The sequence below is a fragment of the Carassius gibelio genome, chromosome B7, assembly GCF_023724105.1.
Source record: "Carassius gibelio isolate Cgi1373 ecotype wild population from Czech Republic chromosome B7, carGib1.2-hapl.c, whole genome shotgun sequence".
NCBI lineage: Eukaryota > Metazoa > Chordata > Actinopteri > Cypriniformes > Cyprinidae > Carassius > Carassius gibelio.
In genome coordinates this window covers 10452960-10468225 of record NC_068402.1, presented here as the reverse complement: position 1 = coordinate 10468225, position 15266 = coordinate 10452960, and the positions used below count along the sequence as shown (strand labels likewise).

Here is a 15266-nt window from a genome sequence, read left to right as displayed (position 1 = left end):
GAGTCAAACAGCAATGGCCACACTTTATTTTTGCGTCAAATTAACATCAACAATCCTGAAGTAGGTGATTTGCAGTCAGACAGAGTCCAAGGCCATAGAAGCTTGACTGCAACCCATATGGCAAAATACTTTAAATAAAAAGGATAAATAATACAGTTTAAAAGTAAACAGTAGTCTTGACAATGAAGAGGATTGGTACCTGTTTTGGTTCTTTTTCTCAGTTCAAAGAGAAAATTAAAAAATACATTTTCTGTTCATAAAATCATTGCCTTCCGCTTGTACCTGATTACCAAAGTCATAATCTATGTGCTGATACGCAGTGATGGTCAAAGTAACGTTTGCTATGTCAATCAAAATTAAGCACGCAGCAACAGTTCATCACAGATGAGGAAGTTTGAAACAAAGACATGCAAATTTATAATAAAAAAAAATACAATCCAACTTTGAGGGGCACAATCAGCATTAAGACTGTCCAGAAACTTTCAAATCTAGACCTATTTGTCATTTTCTTTTTTTACAGAGCAATACTGCTAGACTTTGGCTCACAAGAAAACAATTAAGTTGTCCAGTATCATGTATATTATCTCTTTTTATGGAAAAATGTTACACTGTACCATCTGTTGATAAATACTGTTTGTGATCCACACATTAGGCAAGGTCAAGTTCTGCGTTCCCTCTGGGTTTCCATGTACACACTGACCCCGAAAAGGGGTGACAGTTGAAAAACATTCATAAATTGGATTATATACTGTCTTATATGTAACATATCCCATCATAGGGTTTCCATGAATGGGGTACCAGTTTTCATATGATAAAACCAAACACACAACCTTTTAAGTTTGCTTTTTTAAACATTTGTTTTCTCTATTAAAGTGCAAGGCGAGATAAAATACATCTTGAAATGTACGACATACAGCATCACTTTCTTTCACAAGATTTCCCTGCAGAAAAAAGTAAAGAAACAGCTCACTTTAAACCACTGCGCTCCATTTACTCACTTGGCACAAGAGTTACGGCACTGAAGCTTCTAGAACGACGGCTCAATGACACACTAGTGATACACTTGGCTGACGATCCGAGAGTAAAGAGAAAAAGTAGACCTTTATTTCCTGCATAAGGGCATGAAAGGCATGCAGAAACTAGATGGTCTTTGATGGAGAGAGATACAGAGACTAGATGCAGAATAACTATTCAGCCAGTTTGACGAATAATACAGGTCCAGCATACATTCATTCATCAGGAGATTCCTTTTTTGCATGTGTTTAATCGTCTTCATTTTAATACAATTGTTTAGTTTGATTTAGTTAGTTCCTTTCTTGTTGATCAGGCGGCAACAGGACGGGGCCAAAGAAATGTTTTTTTGTTTTTTTTTTGAAGAGCAAAGAAAGTTTATACAGTAGTTTGTGTCTGACGGCTTGAATACTAAGAAACGAAGAAAAAAGTAACAAGATCATAAAGCGAACAGATTTGGTTGCGCACGGGAAACAGAGAGAGATGATGGACGATCCACTTCCTGCTCTCTGATGATGAGCATTTCCCGTGACGCCTGCCGTCCGCAGGTGCAGAAGAAACGTAACAGAAGCTCAGTAATGCAGTGCCGGGCCGCGCACAAACACTGGGGTGGGGCATGTGTCTGCACAGGGGCTCTCCTGTCCTCCCTCACTGGGCATAAAGCAGCGTCCCGTGGCAGAGTGGGTCCTCATGACAAACCACTTCGGCTCTTCAGTTGCCCGCAGGATCCACATCACACATCCCGCCCTTGATATCCCAAGATCCTGAGCGGTGCAAACACGTGTTAAAAGAATAAGGTTGTGAGTTTAAGATACAATTAATTTGGTGCGATTAATTATTGTCTGGAATAATAGTCTGGAAACGATGTTCTTAATGGACTCTCTCATGCATACTAAGGCTGCATTTATGGACTCAGGAATACAGTAGAAAGACTAATACTGTGAAATGTTACAATTTAAAAGATCTGTTTTTAAAAAAAATTAATGTATTTCTGTGATGGCAAAATAAATGCAGCCTTGATAAGCATACAAGCAAGAGACTTGAATTTTCTTTTAAAAACCAAAATGCTTGAAACAAAAATTGAAACCATAATGTTTTGACAAGTACTGTACATTGCACAAGGAATTCTATGCAACACATGAGTTTATGAGATGATCGTACATAATTAGTTCCCAGTCAGCTGGATATGAAGCAGCATGATGGTGAGATTATGAGGCTGGTCAGTGTGTCTCTTACCTGACAGAGAGCCGCTGGACCGCTGCTTGTGTAACCTCTCTCTCTCCTTCTTCCCCTTAGGCATGATTTTCAGCTTCATACTGCTTTTCCCTGGCACACGGGATGGGTCCTGGAATTAAACGAACAACAGGAAGACAAGAAGAGAGAGAGGGTGATGTGCAATGAAGTCCAAAAGGATGTATACTAAAAATAGAAAACAGCTTTATAGATTGTAATAATATTGCTATTCTACTGTGTTTTTGATCAAAGAAATGCAGTCTTCTTGATTTCAAAAACATTAAATTATTTTTTTTAAAAGTTGAAATCATACCATATCTAAACAACTTTTATTTGAAGTAAATGAATGTGCTTTATACTTTCGGAATCCAGCTGATGTGCTTTATAAATAAAGTAATTCTAACTACTGTACAATGCAAGTCTATAGGGACACACTCAAAGTTAAGCTCTGGAGACATGAATGCTGTGTAGGACAAACCTCTTCAGAGCAGTGCATGCTGGGACAGATCCAGTGAATGTCCTCCAGCTTGAGTAACTCAGCGCTGAGGCTGTCCACCGTGGAAAGAAGCTCTTCTTTTTGAGAAGGCTCCCACTGCTACACACACACACAGAAAATGTCTTTATCATATTTCAGACTGTGCTTCTGTACAAGAACAGGCCAGAGAGAGAGAGAGAGAGACAGTGATGGCGCTCACCAGCAGTTTCCCCTCCAGCAGCATCTTGGTCTCTTGCTGGAGAACTTTACTGCTGTTGACAATGTCTACAGCTGTACTGCGACTCAAACCCTGCAGAGGAATCACACACATGGTCACAGTTCAGGTTTAGTTTGACTTCCTGACAGACTCTTGCTGTTCAGTGATTAACACACAGCGTTGTTTAGTTCCTTCAGTTATTCTTCTATTGGCTGCTCAATGGAGGTCCTGTGGAGAACAGCATGAGCAGCTCAATAAGAACATGCTGAAGGTCTCAGCCTGAAGACTGGAAGCTGCACTAAAGCTTTAAAGCAGAGCTGAGCTGAGCTGAGCTGTTCCTCATCACATCCCTCACTGCTATGAGCTATGAATATATATACAGTGGAGCTCTCACTCAAAACATTTAAACTCATAAAGTGAGCAGAATGTTCCGTTTTTTTTAAGAATATTTGTGACATTAACTGCATCCTTGTTTCCGGATCGGGTTTTTGGAGTTTGTGGAGTTAATGTAGCTTACAGTAAATGCTGTTGTCATTGAAGCAATCATATTCACCAGTGGAGTCACACATTTGGACTGTACTGTATATGTTGTACTGTTCAAACGTTTGACATTAAGATTGTTTAATGGTTTTGAGGTTGCTTTGGTTACTTGATAAAAATACAGTAAAACAGTAAAATTGATAAATATTATCACAATGTGCACTATTCAGTATATTTTTAAATATTTATTCATGTGATGTAAAGGTGATTTTCAGCAATGTCTTTCCATTGACTTCCAAAAAGCATTATGTATTAATTTCTTTCAAAAAAAGTCCAAACCTTTCAACAATAGTGTTTATATACAGATTATAAACACATTATTTTATTGAATTATTTATTATAAAAATTTGTTTTAGAAACATTATTACCCCCTACCATGTATTTTAATTGTAGGTGATGAAAAATTTTGAGCTTATATAATAATGTACAGTAATTATCCCATTCAAACAGAATGAAGCAGGTGGAACTGAGTTCAACTTGGTTGTTAAACATAGGTTAATGGTCCAACAACAAAACAGTTTAGTTCACCTCAGGACTGGAGGGTTTGGAGGGGAAGGCCTCACTCAGGACCGCAGCACTGGCATTGACAGAGTGAGCTAATTCCTGCTCCACCACCTTATGAGTCTTAGCCACCTCCCGAATCCTACAAAACATCATCACGACACAATCAGCTGCAGCATAACACATGCTCTTCCTTCACATAAGCCTTTAATACATTCTAAAATGACTTGTGAATTAATACAAGGAAGTGGCACATTTCTGAGGATTAGAAGTTACAGTAATGGGTGTGGTTTCAGGTGAAACAGATACAGGACATTTCTTCAGTGGCCATCAAATAGTTATGAAATAGTTATGTTTCCCACAAGTGTATGCACTGATATTCACTGTGGCGTGACATTCCTGTTGGGTTACAAACTTCATTTGTGTGGATGTTACAGACTCTTCATTCAGGCACACACAGACACACCTGTTGATGAGTGTGTCGGCCACTAAACCAAGCTGCTGCACCTGCGCACACTCCTCTTCTGTCAGATACTCCATGGACTGCTGGGAATTCAGTCGGGGTCGGGCTGGGCGGCTTTCACCTTTCCGCTTGTCTTCCCATGATTTCAGCGTGCTCTCGAAGGCCTAGTGTCACAGCAACACACAATGTTGACACATCTGCACTAAAGTTTGAGGTCAGAAATTGACATCTGACATTGATAATAATTATAGGAAATGTCCACTGAGCACTAAGTCAGCATATTAGAAAGATTTCTGAACCATTATGTGACATCGAAGAGTTAAAATTAAAATGAATAAATGACACTTTCAAATATTTGGAAATATAAAACTAAAATACAAACAATTTAAAAGATTTACTTTAGATTGTAATATTTCACAACAATACAGTTTTTGCTGTATTAAAAAAAATGCAAAACTTGTACACACTAATAAATGCTAAATGAACCAAACTTGAACTGACCTGAGCTGAACAATTATTGTCTGTGTTTTACAAAATAATTCGAATTTGTATAAACTTGATGACATTTCTTCTATCTTCCTGTTAAGCTGCTTTGAAAAAAATCTATTGAATATAACAGTATATAAATAAAGGTGACTTGACTGCAAAACTAAGCTGATAAGCTTGTTTTTCTGGTGAAACTGGTTGACGAAGGAGGTTTTGCTGGTTAGGTTAGTCCAGTGAGGACAGTAGCTTATCAGAATCCTATACAAGTGAAAACGATCACGCAACAGATAGAGGTGATCTGATCAGTCAGTTATGAAAACATTTCTAAAAGACGAGAGAAAAGAAGATGATCGTGCACACACACACTGACCCGGTCTCTGGTGAGCATCTGAGCTCGGTTCCTGTGGACGATTTGGACGATGCCAGGAGGCTGGATCCAGGCCTCGCCGTCCACCTGCACAGGCACACCTTCATCACCCAGGATCGTGATCTTCACCTGCCGACACTGAGGAGACAGCCAGTGTCAAGTACATGCTAACTCATATAACTGATGTAAGAACAGTTCTAAATGAGGTTTCAATCACCCAGGTGATGCATTTTATAAAACAATGTACCATAAATGACATAAATGAAACAAAACAACATTATATTACATGGTGGAAAAACACTTTTTTCTGAATGCTGTAATTAACCCAAATCTCTCAACTAAGTAAACAAAGTACGGTACAATTAGTCAGACATTGTGTAGTCACTAAACTGTTGCATTTCTTTGAATTGCAATTGCAAGTTATTTTTTGATTATACTGAATTAAAAAATCCAACATGGCTTCAAAGAAAAATGATTTTTCATTTATGTTTCAGTGAATTGTGTGCTTGGGTTCAGACCTGTGCGATGCGGTGATGCTGCAGGTTGATGACTCGAGACATGGCCATCTGCATGCTGCCGAACACAGCCACCACCTCCAACTTCTTATCATCAAAAGATGGAGCCCCGAAATTCTACATGAATACAACAGCAGACAGAATTTCAGAATGTCCACCACATTCTCATGATCTGAACATTTATTTACACAAGTCTATATTAATCCATTTCTACAGTATATCTGCATGTTTTAAGGTAAGAAACTATAACAAAATCACATGAAACCCAGGAAGGACCAGAAGTCTTATGCACACCCTGACTCTTGCTGGGAAATGACATCATGATATCCCTCTGTACTACACAAATCCACTTTACAGGAAAGAATCTGTTACAGTAATCCGAGTTGGATAGATCCGATGACAGAGTCACTCCAGTTAAGATGGTTATCCTCTGTAATGTATATAACTTTTTTTGCACCTATTATACTGCACACTTAAGAAATATTCCATGAGCAAGAGCATAAAATGTATCTTTTTTTAGTCTTCAGTGTACTATATATTAGCACACTTATTGCATTTGTACTGTGTACAGTGCTGTTTAACATTCTTATCTTGTTCTATTTTCCATCATTTGCTCTCCACACTGGTTTCACATTGCTTCTTGTTTATACGCCACAGCACACTTTATCGCACTGACAATTTGTTCTTGAAAAATGATGCTGAAAGGGAATTGATGGATTGATGAGTGGTTGTAAATGTGGTTGATGCATTCTGAAAGTCATATCTGTAGGAAGAAACTCTGGCCAGGAGCCACTGCTTATTGACATCTCAGAACATTAAAGAGAAGCACTGAAGATAAATGCAGGGCACACAGTCATCTGTTCAACTCTGGAAAGTAAAGTAAAGTTCAAGTGCTGAACTCAAATTCAGTTTCATTGATGGACTCACATTGTCCTCTTTGGTGCCACCCCAGAAATTAATGCCTCCTGCATAGCTGGGGATGTTCAAAACAGCAAGGCCCTGAAGACTCGGCAAGGACATGGGCACTCCATCACACTGCACACAAAGACAGAAAGAGAAAAAGAGAGTGGTTACATGATGTACAGTGTCTCAGAAAAATGTCTGAGACATGAAACCATGACCTCTTATACAGGTGAACAGTACCTGTGCAAGTACACATACTCATACACACAATGGAAGAGCAGCAGTGTGTGAAGTAAAGTAAGTGGCACAAAGGATGTTTTCTCTTTCCATTTAAGGTCAGAATGAGAGAAATGCATTCAGCCCAAATGTCAACATCTTTCATTCTCTGCGCTCATACCTCCAGCTGGACTCTTTGTTCCAGGTTCTTATAGGTTTTCTGCACCAGTTCTTTGGTCCCTAGTACTCCATACCACATCATGTTTTTAGTGCGACTACTGTTAAAAACAGAGACGACATCTGTGACTAGTAATGCCACTTCTCTGCAAAACATTTCTATGGATTGAGTGAACACTATTCAGATATCATTAAATATTTTTTCGCTCTTACCTGCACTTCTTTGGGTGTTCGTCTCTCTTATTGTTAAACTCAAGAGATATTTTGGCATCCAGCCCAATGCCAAAATAGTTATTCATCACACACTTTTCTGTGCATTGGCTGTGGAACAAAGAAACAAGCAGAATGAATGTGTGTAAGCTGAGTCACTTAGGAATCAAACATATTTTTGGAGTGCTAAATGAACAGCGAAGGTAGTTGTGCTCATCATACTGACACTGTTCACAATAAACACATTGAAAATCTAAATTTATTTATGTATGTATGTATTTATTTATTTATCTATAGATTAAATTGCAGGCAATGTCTCAAAGGTAAAAGGTTTTGTGTTTGTTAGACAAGTATATTTTAATGATGGATATGAAAAGAGCGGTGCTTATAAAAATCTATTAAGCATTATATAATATAATGTATATATGGCTGTACAAAAAAAGTTTGGGCTCTGTAAGATTTTTTTTTTTTTCATTAAGAAATTAAAATAAAGCAAGGACACATTTGTAAATTGATCAAAATTGACACTTTACATAGTTACAAGATTTCTTTCTTCTTTCTATTCCTCAGAAATAGATCATGGGTTCCACATAAATATTCAGCAGCGGTACTGTTTTCAACAATGATAATAAGATTATCAGATGATAATGATTTCTGAAAGATCATGTGACACTGAAGACTGAAGAAATGGCTGCTGAATATATAGTTTTTCCATGGCTGAAATAAATCATATTTTAAAATATATTAAAATAGAAAACATTTATTCTAAATTATAATATTACTTTACAAAATTTCAGTTTTTAGTGTTTTTTGATCAACCAAATATTGTATAAATACTGTATTTTTATATTTACTGTCCATATCTTTTCATAAAGAGCCACTCATATTATACAGAGGTGGCAATGGTGAGTGGTCCCATTTGATCAGCTGTAGCCTTTGACCTTATATTTATCTCCACGGTTGAGTTTGGCTGTTTGGGGCTTCAAGATTTGTACAATGCACACAATATCATTATCACAATAATTTGAGTATGTCCTGATCTGCTGCTAATAATGTAATTCTACAGATGATGAAATGTGTAGATTTCCATAGTGTTGCAACGCCATGCACAGCAGCCTTTACTAATGTTCAGCTAATCTAAAACTGATCTGTATAATTAATTAAAAAATCCTAACATTGAAAACATGAGTCCTGGAAACACATATAGTATATTAGGCTGTGGTTAAAAACATAATATGTTGCATTTCTGGGCATCATATCAGTTTTTGAACTTTCAAATGCACCTATGAGGCCGACTAACATTGTCCAGACATGCAGTTCACTATAGGTTCCAAAGCACAGTCATAGAGTATGCAGTAACCAAAGATCATCTCTGAGAGTCGAATGAAGGACTCATTATGAAAACAGATTTATGTCCACTGAGAATGTGCTGGAATAGTGTGTCAGGGAGTGGAATAGCAAACACACTGTGGGATATTACATTGTCAACATGGTTTTAGAGCTACTGGAACCCCAGATGTCATTATGGCACTTCTGTGGAGAGAGATAAGAGCTCTTTAATGCACACGTGTGTGTGTGTGTGTGTGTGTGTGTGTGTTTGCTCAGCCTTACACAGAGTCTTCAGAGAAAAGCACAGGGCTGAAGCTCTCTGACTTCTCCAGTAAAATAGGGGCTGTAGTGGTTGGACTCAATGTGTTTTGACCTGTCAGTGAAATTAAGGGATAGAGAGAGATGCAGCCATTAGAAGAGAAAGAGAAATATTACACAAACACAATGATAATTAATTTGGGTAAACTGATTTCCTTAAATCAGTTGAGTTATAAAATGTATAAGTACTATGAACAGATTTAAAATGTACTAAAAAAGATAAACTACTAAATGAAACACTGAAATGTACTTTCTCTAATACTTTTTTAACCTGAAAATTTTTGGTAGCCTACAGCTTTCTTTTAACTAAATATAAGAATAAGTCTAAGAAAGTAAAGCATCTATCACTGCAATGGCATATGCAGTTATTGCTTTTTTTAAATAAAGCAAAATACTGCAAAATTATAGACTTAATGTTCTTTATCTCATCCTCAACCGAATCACGAGCTCTACTCCTAAAACTCCTAAAAATCTCACTGTGCAAAATCACAAAAAACAACAGACAAATTCATTTCAACACTTACTCCTCATATATTTTGAGTAAAGTTTATTATTAAATGTTAATTTATTTTTCTATTTCTAATTGACAGAACAAACCCTTGTCAAGTGAAGCTAGTTATTTTCTTTGAAAAAGCTAATTCAAATGTACACGAAGAGCTGATTTTCATTTGTTCAAATGACTCAGAAACACTTGAATCAGTTTCATGTGGCAGTGATAAATGTTAAGTACAGTATTTTCAGTTAATATACAGTATTAAGTACAGTTAATACACTATTATCAAAAAAATTCATTAGAAAATTATTTTCATAATTATTTTGATAAAAATATAACTTGAATTATATTACATAGAATTATATACAAACAAAGCTTAAGTTCTTATGGAAAACTGATTCTTTAGTGCTGCCCTTTATGTGAGCTAATGCAGTGTTCTGCATGTTGATATAGTGGATGTTAATTAACTCTGTTGCTCCTTCAAGCGATCCTTGGCCTTTTCCTTTTTCCCATCTCCCTGCTCACACAGACATGTCTGAGGGACGACCTTTTCTAGACAGTGTCTGGGGTGGATGATTTAGGTTCTGCTTCAATTTAACTGAAGCAATGGTGCCCACCAGGACATTCTGCACACATTTTATTATTTTTTATCCCCTAATTTATACACCAAGTGTATTCTTTAGTATTAGTTTGTACAGCAGACCTTCATATTCACAATATGAGTAATGATCCTTTAACTTGTGCGGTTTCATTCAGGGACTGTGGTGGGTGGTTTAATAAGCCACAGGTTGATGCCGACTGCAATTTGGTTTGCTATTTTGTCAAGAACAGCTGGCATATATTCAAATGCCAATGGTCTGAGTAACATTTCAGAGCCACAGATGAGGAAAAACTTTGCAGTGAAAAGATTAATTGAGAAACTCTAAGGATCTAATTACCTGGTACCATCTCTACAGTATTAATATTCATAAGCTGAGTTTAATACTCACGTGGCTCCGCCTCCTTGAGGTCCTCACTGCTGCCTATTTTGATCGACGAGGAGGACGGCATTCTCTGCACCTGGGTGTGTCTGTTCTGCTCGTCCACCACTGAGAGAAAACAGTCCAATTAAATATTGTCTGAAGTGGTCCAGTAGCCACATGTACAGTAACATTGTGTCATTCCTGTACTGTACATCTGCAAACAATGGGCTTCAGTTTTACCTTATTTAAATACAATCAAGACAAGCACGGCAGAAACTAACCGCTAAAGTGTTTTTTATTAAAGCCATTTCATGTTGGGTGAAAAGCCCTGGGCATGTTTTGATGTTTTTTAACAATTATCTTAACGAAGTACAATAGCTTTGCCTTACAATACTCTACAATATATAAATGTTTTGTTTGTCTTGAGGTTTATTCTATGTAATCTAATCCTAGCCCAAAAATCCAGTTACTTTCCACTCATATACGGTTAAGGATGAACCTTTTTCTGCCTGATCTATGATTTGTCGGAGTGCTTTCTTCAGGCTGTTGGCCCTCAGCATCAGCTGCTCTCTTGATCTGAAGGGTCTGGACTGATCAGTGTCGCTCTCGTCTGGTGAGATGGACCCGGATGGTACCAGCTGGGCATTGGCGTCTTCACTGAGAGCCTTGACCAAAGAGTCCAGCTTCTCATTCAACATGGCACACTGCGAGAGACACACCAGCACAAATCAAAACAGTGTTTTTGTTTTTTTCCTTATAAAGAACAGGACTCTTTCTATTTATCTGTTCATTTAAGTAATCTTTTAACTTCTTTTAGGAATGTTCATTTAGTCTGTCTGTTCATCAAACTCATCATTTGTCTGATTATTTAACAATTTACACATTCTTTGGGCTCATCATTTAAAGGTTTAATAAGCCTCAAGATTGACCTTTTTTGCCATAGCATCCGCCTCCTCTTTATTCTCTGTGGCCCGCTCATAAGCTTTGCCGACCTCAGCCACGAAATCATTCACTGTTCCACACAGAAACCTGTGACAGAAAGAGACAAAAGTATTTTTAAATATGTTTTAAATCAAATAAACATAACCCTCACAACACATCCACACACACAAACCATCTTTATACTCACTTAGCAGATGATATAACGTCAGTGTGTTTGTCCGAGTCCAGGATTTTGGTCAAGTGAGTGGCAACAGAATCAGCATATTGTGTAATCTGGATTTCGGAAACATCATTTAGAAAACTTGCAATGGAATTCAAAGGTTGGCGTTTTTAAGATTGTTTATGTTTTTGAAAGAAGTTCTACCAAGGCTGCAATTATTTAAAAATAGCAATACTGTGATTTCAAGATTACTTGTAAGGGAGAGTCTGATGGATCCTCCTCCTTTACGATAGCTGGAGTCTGTTTGGTGGGCACTTCATAGGTCATCACACTCCATCTGTGACATACACACATTCAGGAACAGAGAGACAGGTTTGGTGAGAGTCAATCATCCACTCATTGGCTCCTTCTCATTCAGTCTTTCTCTTTTCCTCTGTCTCTCACCTGTCCAGCATCTTGGTTGTAGCTCTCTCCAGTTTCTCCAGTATCTGCAGCAGCTGAGCATCATCATCACACAGTCCTCCCCAGCCCAGCACACGCGCCAGGTCATTTCCTGTGCCCAGCGGCAGCACGCCCAGCTGGCACTGTTACACACACAACACAATGAAGACGTGACCCTAATGCATTTACAGTACACTACTTATGTCTGTTAGATTTTGAAAAAATCTTCTATGCTCACCAAGCATTTTTTTTTGTTCAAAAATACAGTAAAAGCAGTAATGTTCTGAAATATTATTCACATTTAAAATAGCAATTTTCATTTTAACATAATTTAAACTGTAATTTATTCCAGTGAAGGCAAAGCAGGATATTACAGCAGGCATTATTTCAGTCACACAACTCAGATTCAGAAATCATTCTAATATGCTGATTTGGTATTAAAGAAACATTTCTTATTATTAGCAATGATGAAAACAGCTACTTATTTTTATGGAAATCATGATCATTTTTGTCAGCATTCTTTGATGAATATAACATATTTATTTGAAACAGAAATCTTTTGTAATATAAAGGTATTCTTAGTCTTATTTGATGAATTTAATGATTTTTTTTTAATGGTCTTGGTCTATTTTAACATCAGAAACGATTGTTTTCATTATCTTTTATTAAAATGTAAGAACTATGTTTTCTTCTGGTTATACGGACCTGTTTGTGCAGGCTGAGTTTGTCCAGTTCAGAAAGAACCCAGCCCACGCTCCCATCTCCACCACACACCAGGATACGAAAGGTCTCAAACTTCTGGAAGAGACGAAGCCTGTATACACAAACAAAAACAGAAAACAACAAATATGGTTCAGAGTGCAAATTCACTTGGCCAACAAATTTCTATGTTAAAATATGTCAGGATACTATTGGTTTGAAAGCACATTTTGACTAAGAATGTTTCAGTTTTCAAACAAAAAGTTTGTAAAAGTTGTAAAAGCTTGTATAAGCTACTGTGACTGATTCCTGACAGTTTTATTGCTTTAATAAAGCTTTTTAATTGCTATTGCAGTGTGTGATAAGCGGGCGTTAACCTCACCCCAGCTGTGGGCCACCATTCATGAGGTCAAAGACCTGTGCCGGGTTTAATAGCTGCCTAAACCTGCGCAGGAACTTCACGCCCTGGTTGTCACCACTCTTACTGTTCACCAGAACCAGCAGAGGACTCGAGCAGGATGGACTGGTGGCTTTCCAGAAGCCTGCAGGAGGCAAGGGATGATGAAGAGGGACAATGGAGGGATTGGAGAGGGAGGAGAGAGAGAGGCAATGAGAGAAGGAGAGGAGAGGAGAAGAACTTGGGAGGGATGTCACGTTTGGGAATGTAACCAGCTTTAAACACTGTCTCTGTTGCAAATGTAGCAGAAGATAATGGCAATACAACTTAAAAAATTGAAAGTGCATTTTTAAATGTACGTATCTTGGCAGTACAATGAGAACATGACTGTCACAGTACTTTTGTTTGTTTGTTTCTTTCATTGTTTTCTGGTCATTGCTTTCAGAAAAATATCCAAAACGTAACCAGATTAAAGTCATCAGAAAACATTATGCTACAATTTGTTTATGTGTGTGGTTTGAATCTAGGTGGGATCAGCATCAATTATAATTTTTACAGTCTTTATTGTCTCTTTTGATATTATTTACCTCAAAATATGTAATAGTTAAATATTAAATATTATATACAAGTAGTTAAAAAACTAGAAAATATTATTTCAGAAAGTCTATATTTCTTCAGATATATAATGGTTATATCTAACGGTCATAGTGACGATTATAATTCAAGTAAATGATGTCATTTGCAAGTCCACACACAAAAGCGTGTAACAATGTATACAGGCATTATGGAGACAACTGAGCTGATGCAGTTGCCAGGGCAACCCTTACCGTCAGAGTCGATGCTGTTAAGTGCAGTGGGTGGAATGATGGAGACCTTACACTGACCCAGAGGACAAACCTTTCCCAACTGCTCCTTACAGCTGTTATGCACCTACACACAGACAATGCATAGAGAGATACATCACCGGCTACTCATACCCAGACACACTGGTTACACAAGGTACACACCTGTAGAAAGATGATGTCATAGTCTTTCCAGTAAACTCTAGGTGTTTACGCTGTATCTAGTTGTTATGGTTACAGAGTGAATTGGGTGTGATGTTATATTGTGGGTGTGGATGATATATGCAACACTGTGATCGGTTTTAAAAACTGAGCAGGGAGGTGACGTACGATAGCTTTGCACCAGAGACACCGCCAGTCCTGTAGTCGACGAACGCTACCGCAGTTTCGATCGCACACCACACACTTCGCGCTGACCGGCAGGTTCCCTTCCAACCACTGGTGTGGCATTGAAACCTGTACACACAACACATTGATTCAGGTACAGCACTGGATACACCGCATGCATAATGTATAATTCAAAGATACACTTACTCCATCCTCATCTTCTATGATGTCATTTCCTATAGACGCCAGAGTGGTCCACTTACAGTTATTTGTGGATCGTATGGCACAGCGCTTGTGGGCCTTGAACTTACACACTAACGCATGCAGAGAAAAGATGGCATTAAACAGACCGTCACTAGAAAGTGATAACAAGCTGAGGGCAATGTTCCTCTTCATGACTCATTGATTACGCTATAAACAAACAACGTCATTGTTGGTTCTACAAGCAGAATAAATAACGCATGAAAGGGTTAATGGCACTGAAAAGTGAAATCCAAACAAACTGATCATAAAAAAAAGACTTAAATAATGGGAAACACGAAAAGCATAGACAACAATGAAAAAAGCTTTGTGTTTATGTTTACCTTCACAGGAAAGACCATGAGAGGTGACCCCCGGCAGAGCCTCTCGACACACATTGCAGAAGGTGGGCCGGGCATGAGAGCAGGCGTACCAGTTATGCATCCCAGAGAAGTGCTCCATGTTAAACTGACTGGCCTGTGATCAGTACAATCATATCAACGTTATTTTAGTAAGCAGGATACTATGAATATTTTGAATAAGTTTAAATGTGTATATTTTTTGTTTTCATTTTAATTTTACTTACAAATTTAATAGTTGTGTTAATTTTTGTTTTGTTTCTGACAATTAAAAAAAAAAAGTCTAATGTTTTTAATCATTTTTATTTACGTTTTCATTTGAACTTAAGTTACAGTTTTAATAAGTTGTTTTTTAACTTTAGTTAATATATATTTTATAAATAGTTTTTAATCATTTTTAAGATTTACTTTAGTACATAAAGTTAAACTAAATGAAAATGAGA

General features: G+C 37.5%; 1 protein-coding gene across 2 annotated transcripts in view; it reads right to left on the bottom strand.

Annotated features, from left to right (window-relative positions):
* Nucleotides 1-3: 3 nt before the first annotated feature.
* Nucleotides 4-15266, bottom strand: part of si:dkey-172j4.3 (diacylglycerol kinase delta) — a 57390-nt gene continuing 42127 nt past the window's right edge. For both annotated transcript variants that reach the window (XM_052561480.1, XM_052561481.1), the window contains 24 exons: nt 14809-14941; nt 14432-14538; nt 14228-14353; nt 13883-13985; nt 13041-13200; nt 12665-12773; nt 11963-12102; nt 11771-11855; nt 11546-11631; nt 11346-11445; nt 10916-11120; nt 10444-10542; nt 8926-9016; nt 7318-7425; nt 7109-7205; nt 6736-6843; nt 5812-5925; nt 5297-5431; nt 4444-4604; nt 4005-4119; nt 2940-3029; nt 2723-2839; nt 2248-2356; nt 4-1775 (listed from right to left, as the gene is read on the bottom strand). In XM_052561480.1, coding sequence (XP_052417440.1) covers nt 1723-1775; nt 2248-2356; nt 2723-2839; nt 2940-3029; nt 4005-4119; nt 4444-4604; nt 5297-5431; nt 5812-5925; nt 6736-6843; nt 7109-7205; nt 7318-7425; nt 8926-9016; nt 10444-10542; nt 10916-11120; nt 11346-11445; nt 11546-11631; nt 11771-11855; nt 11963-12102; nt 12665-12773; nt 13041-13200; nt 13883-13985; nt 14228-14353; nt 14432-14538; nt 14809-14941 — 2751 coding nt within the window. In that variant the 3' untranslated portion in view covers nt 4-1722. The remainder of the gene's footprint in view (nt 1776-2247; nt 2357-2722; nt 2840-2939; nt 3030-4004; nt 4120-4443; nt 4605-5296; nt 5432-5811; nt 5926-6735; nt 6844-7108; nt 7206-7317; nt 7426-8925; nt 9017-10443; nt 10543-10915; nt 11121-11345; nt 11446-11545; nt 11632-11770; nt 11856-11962; nt 12103-12664; nt 12774-13040; nt 13201-13882; nt 13986-14227; nt 14354-14431; nt 14539-14808; nt 14942-15266) is intronic.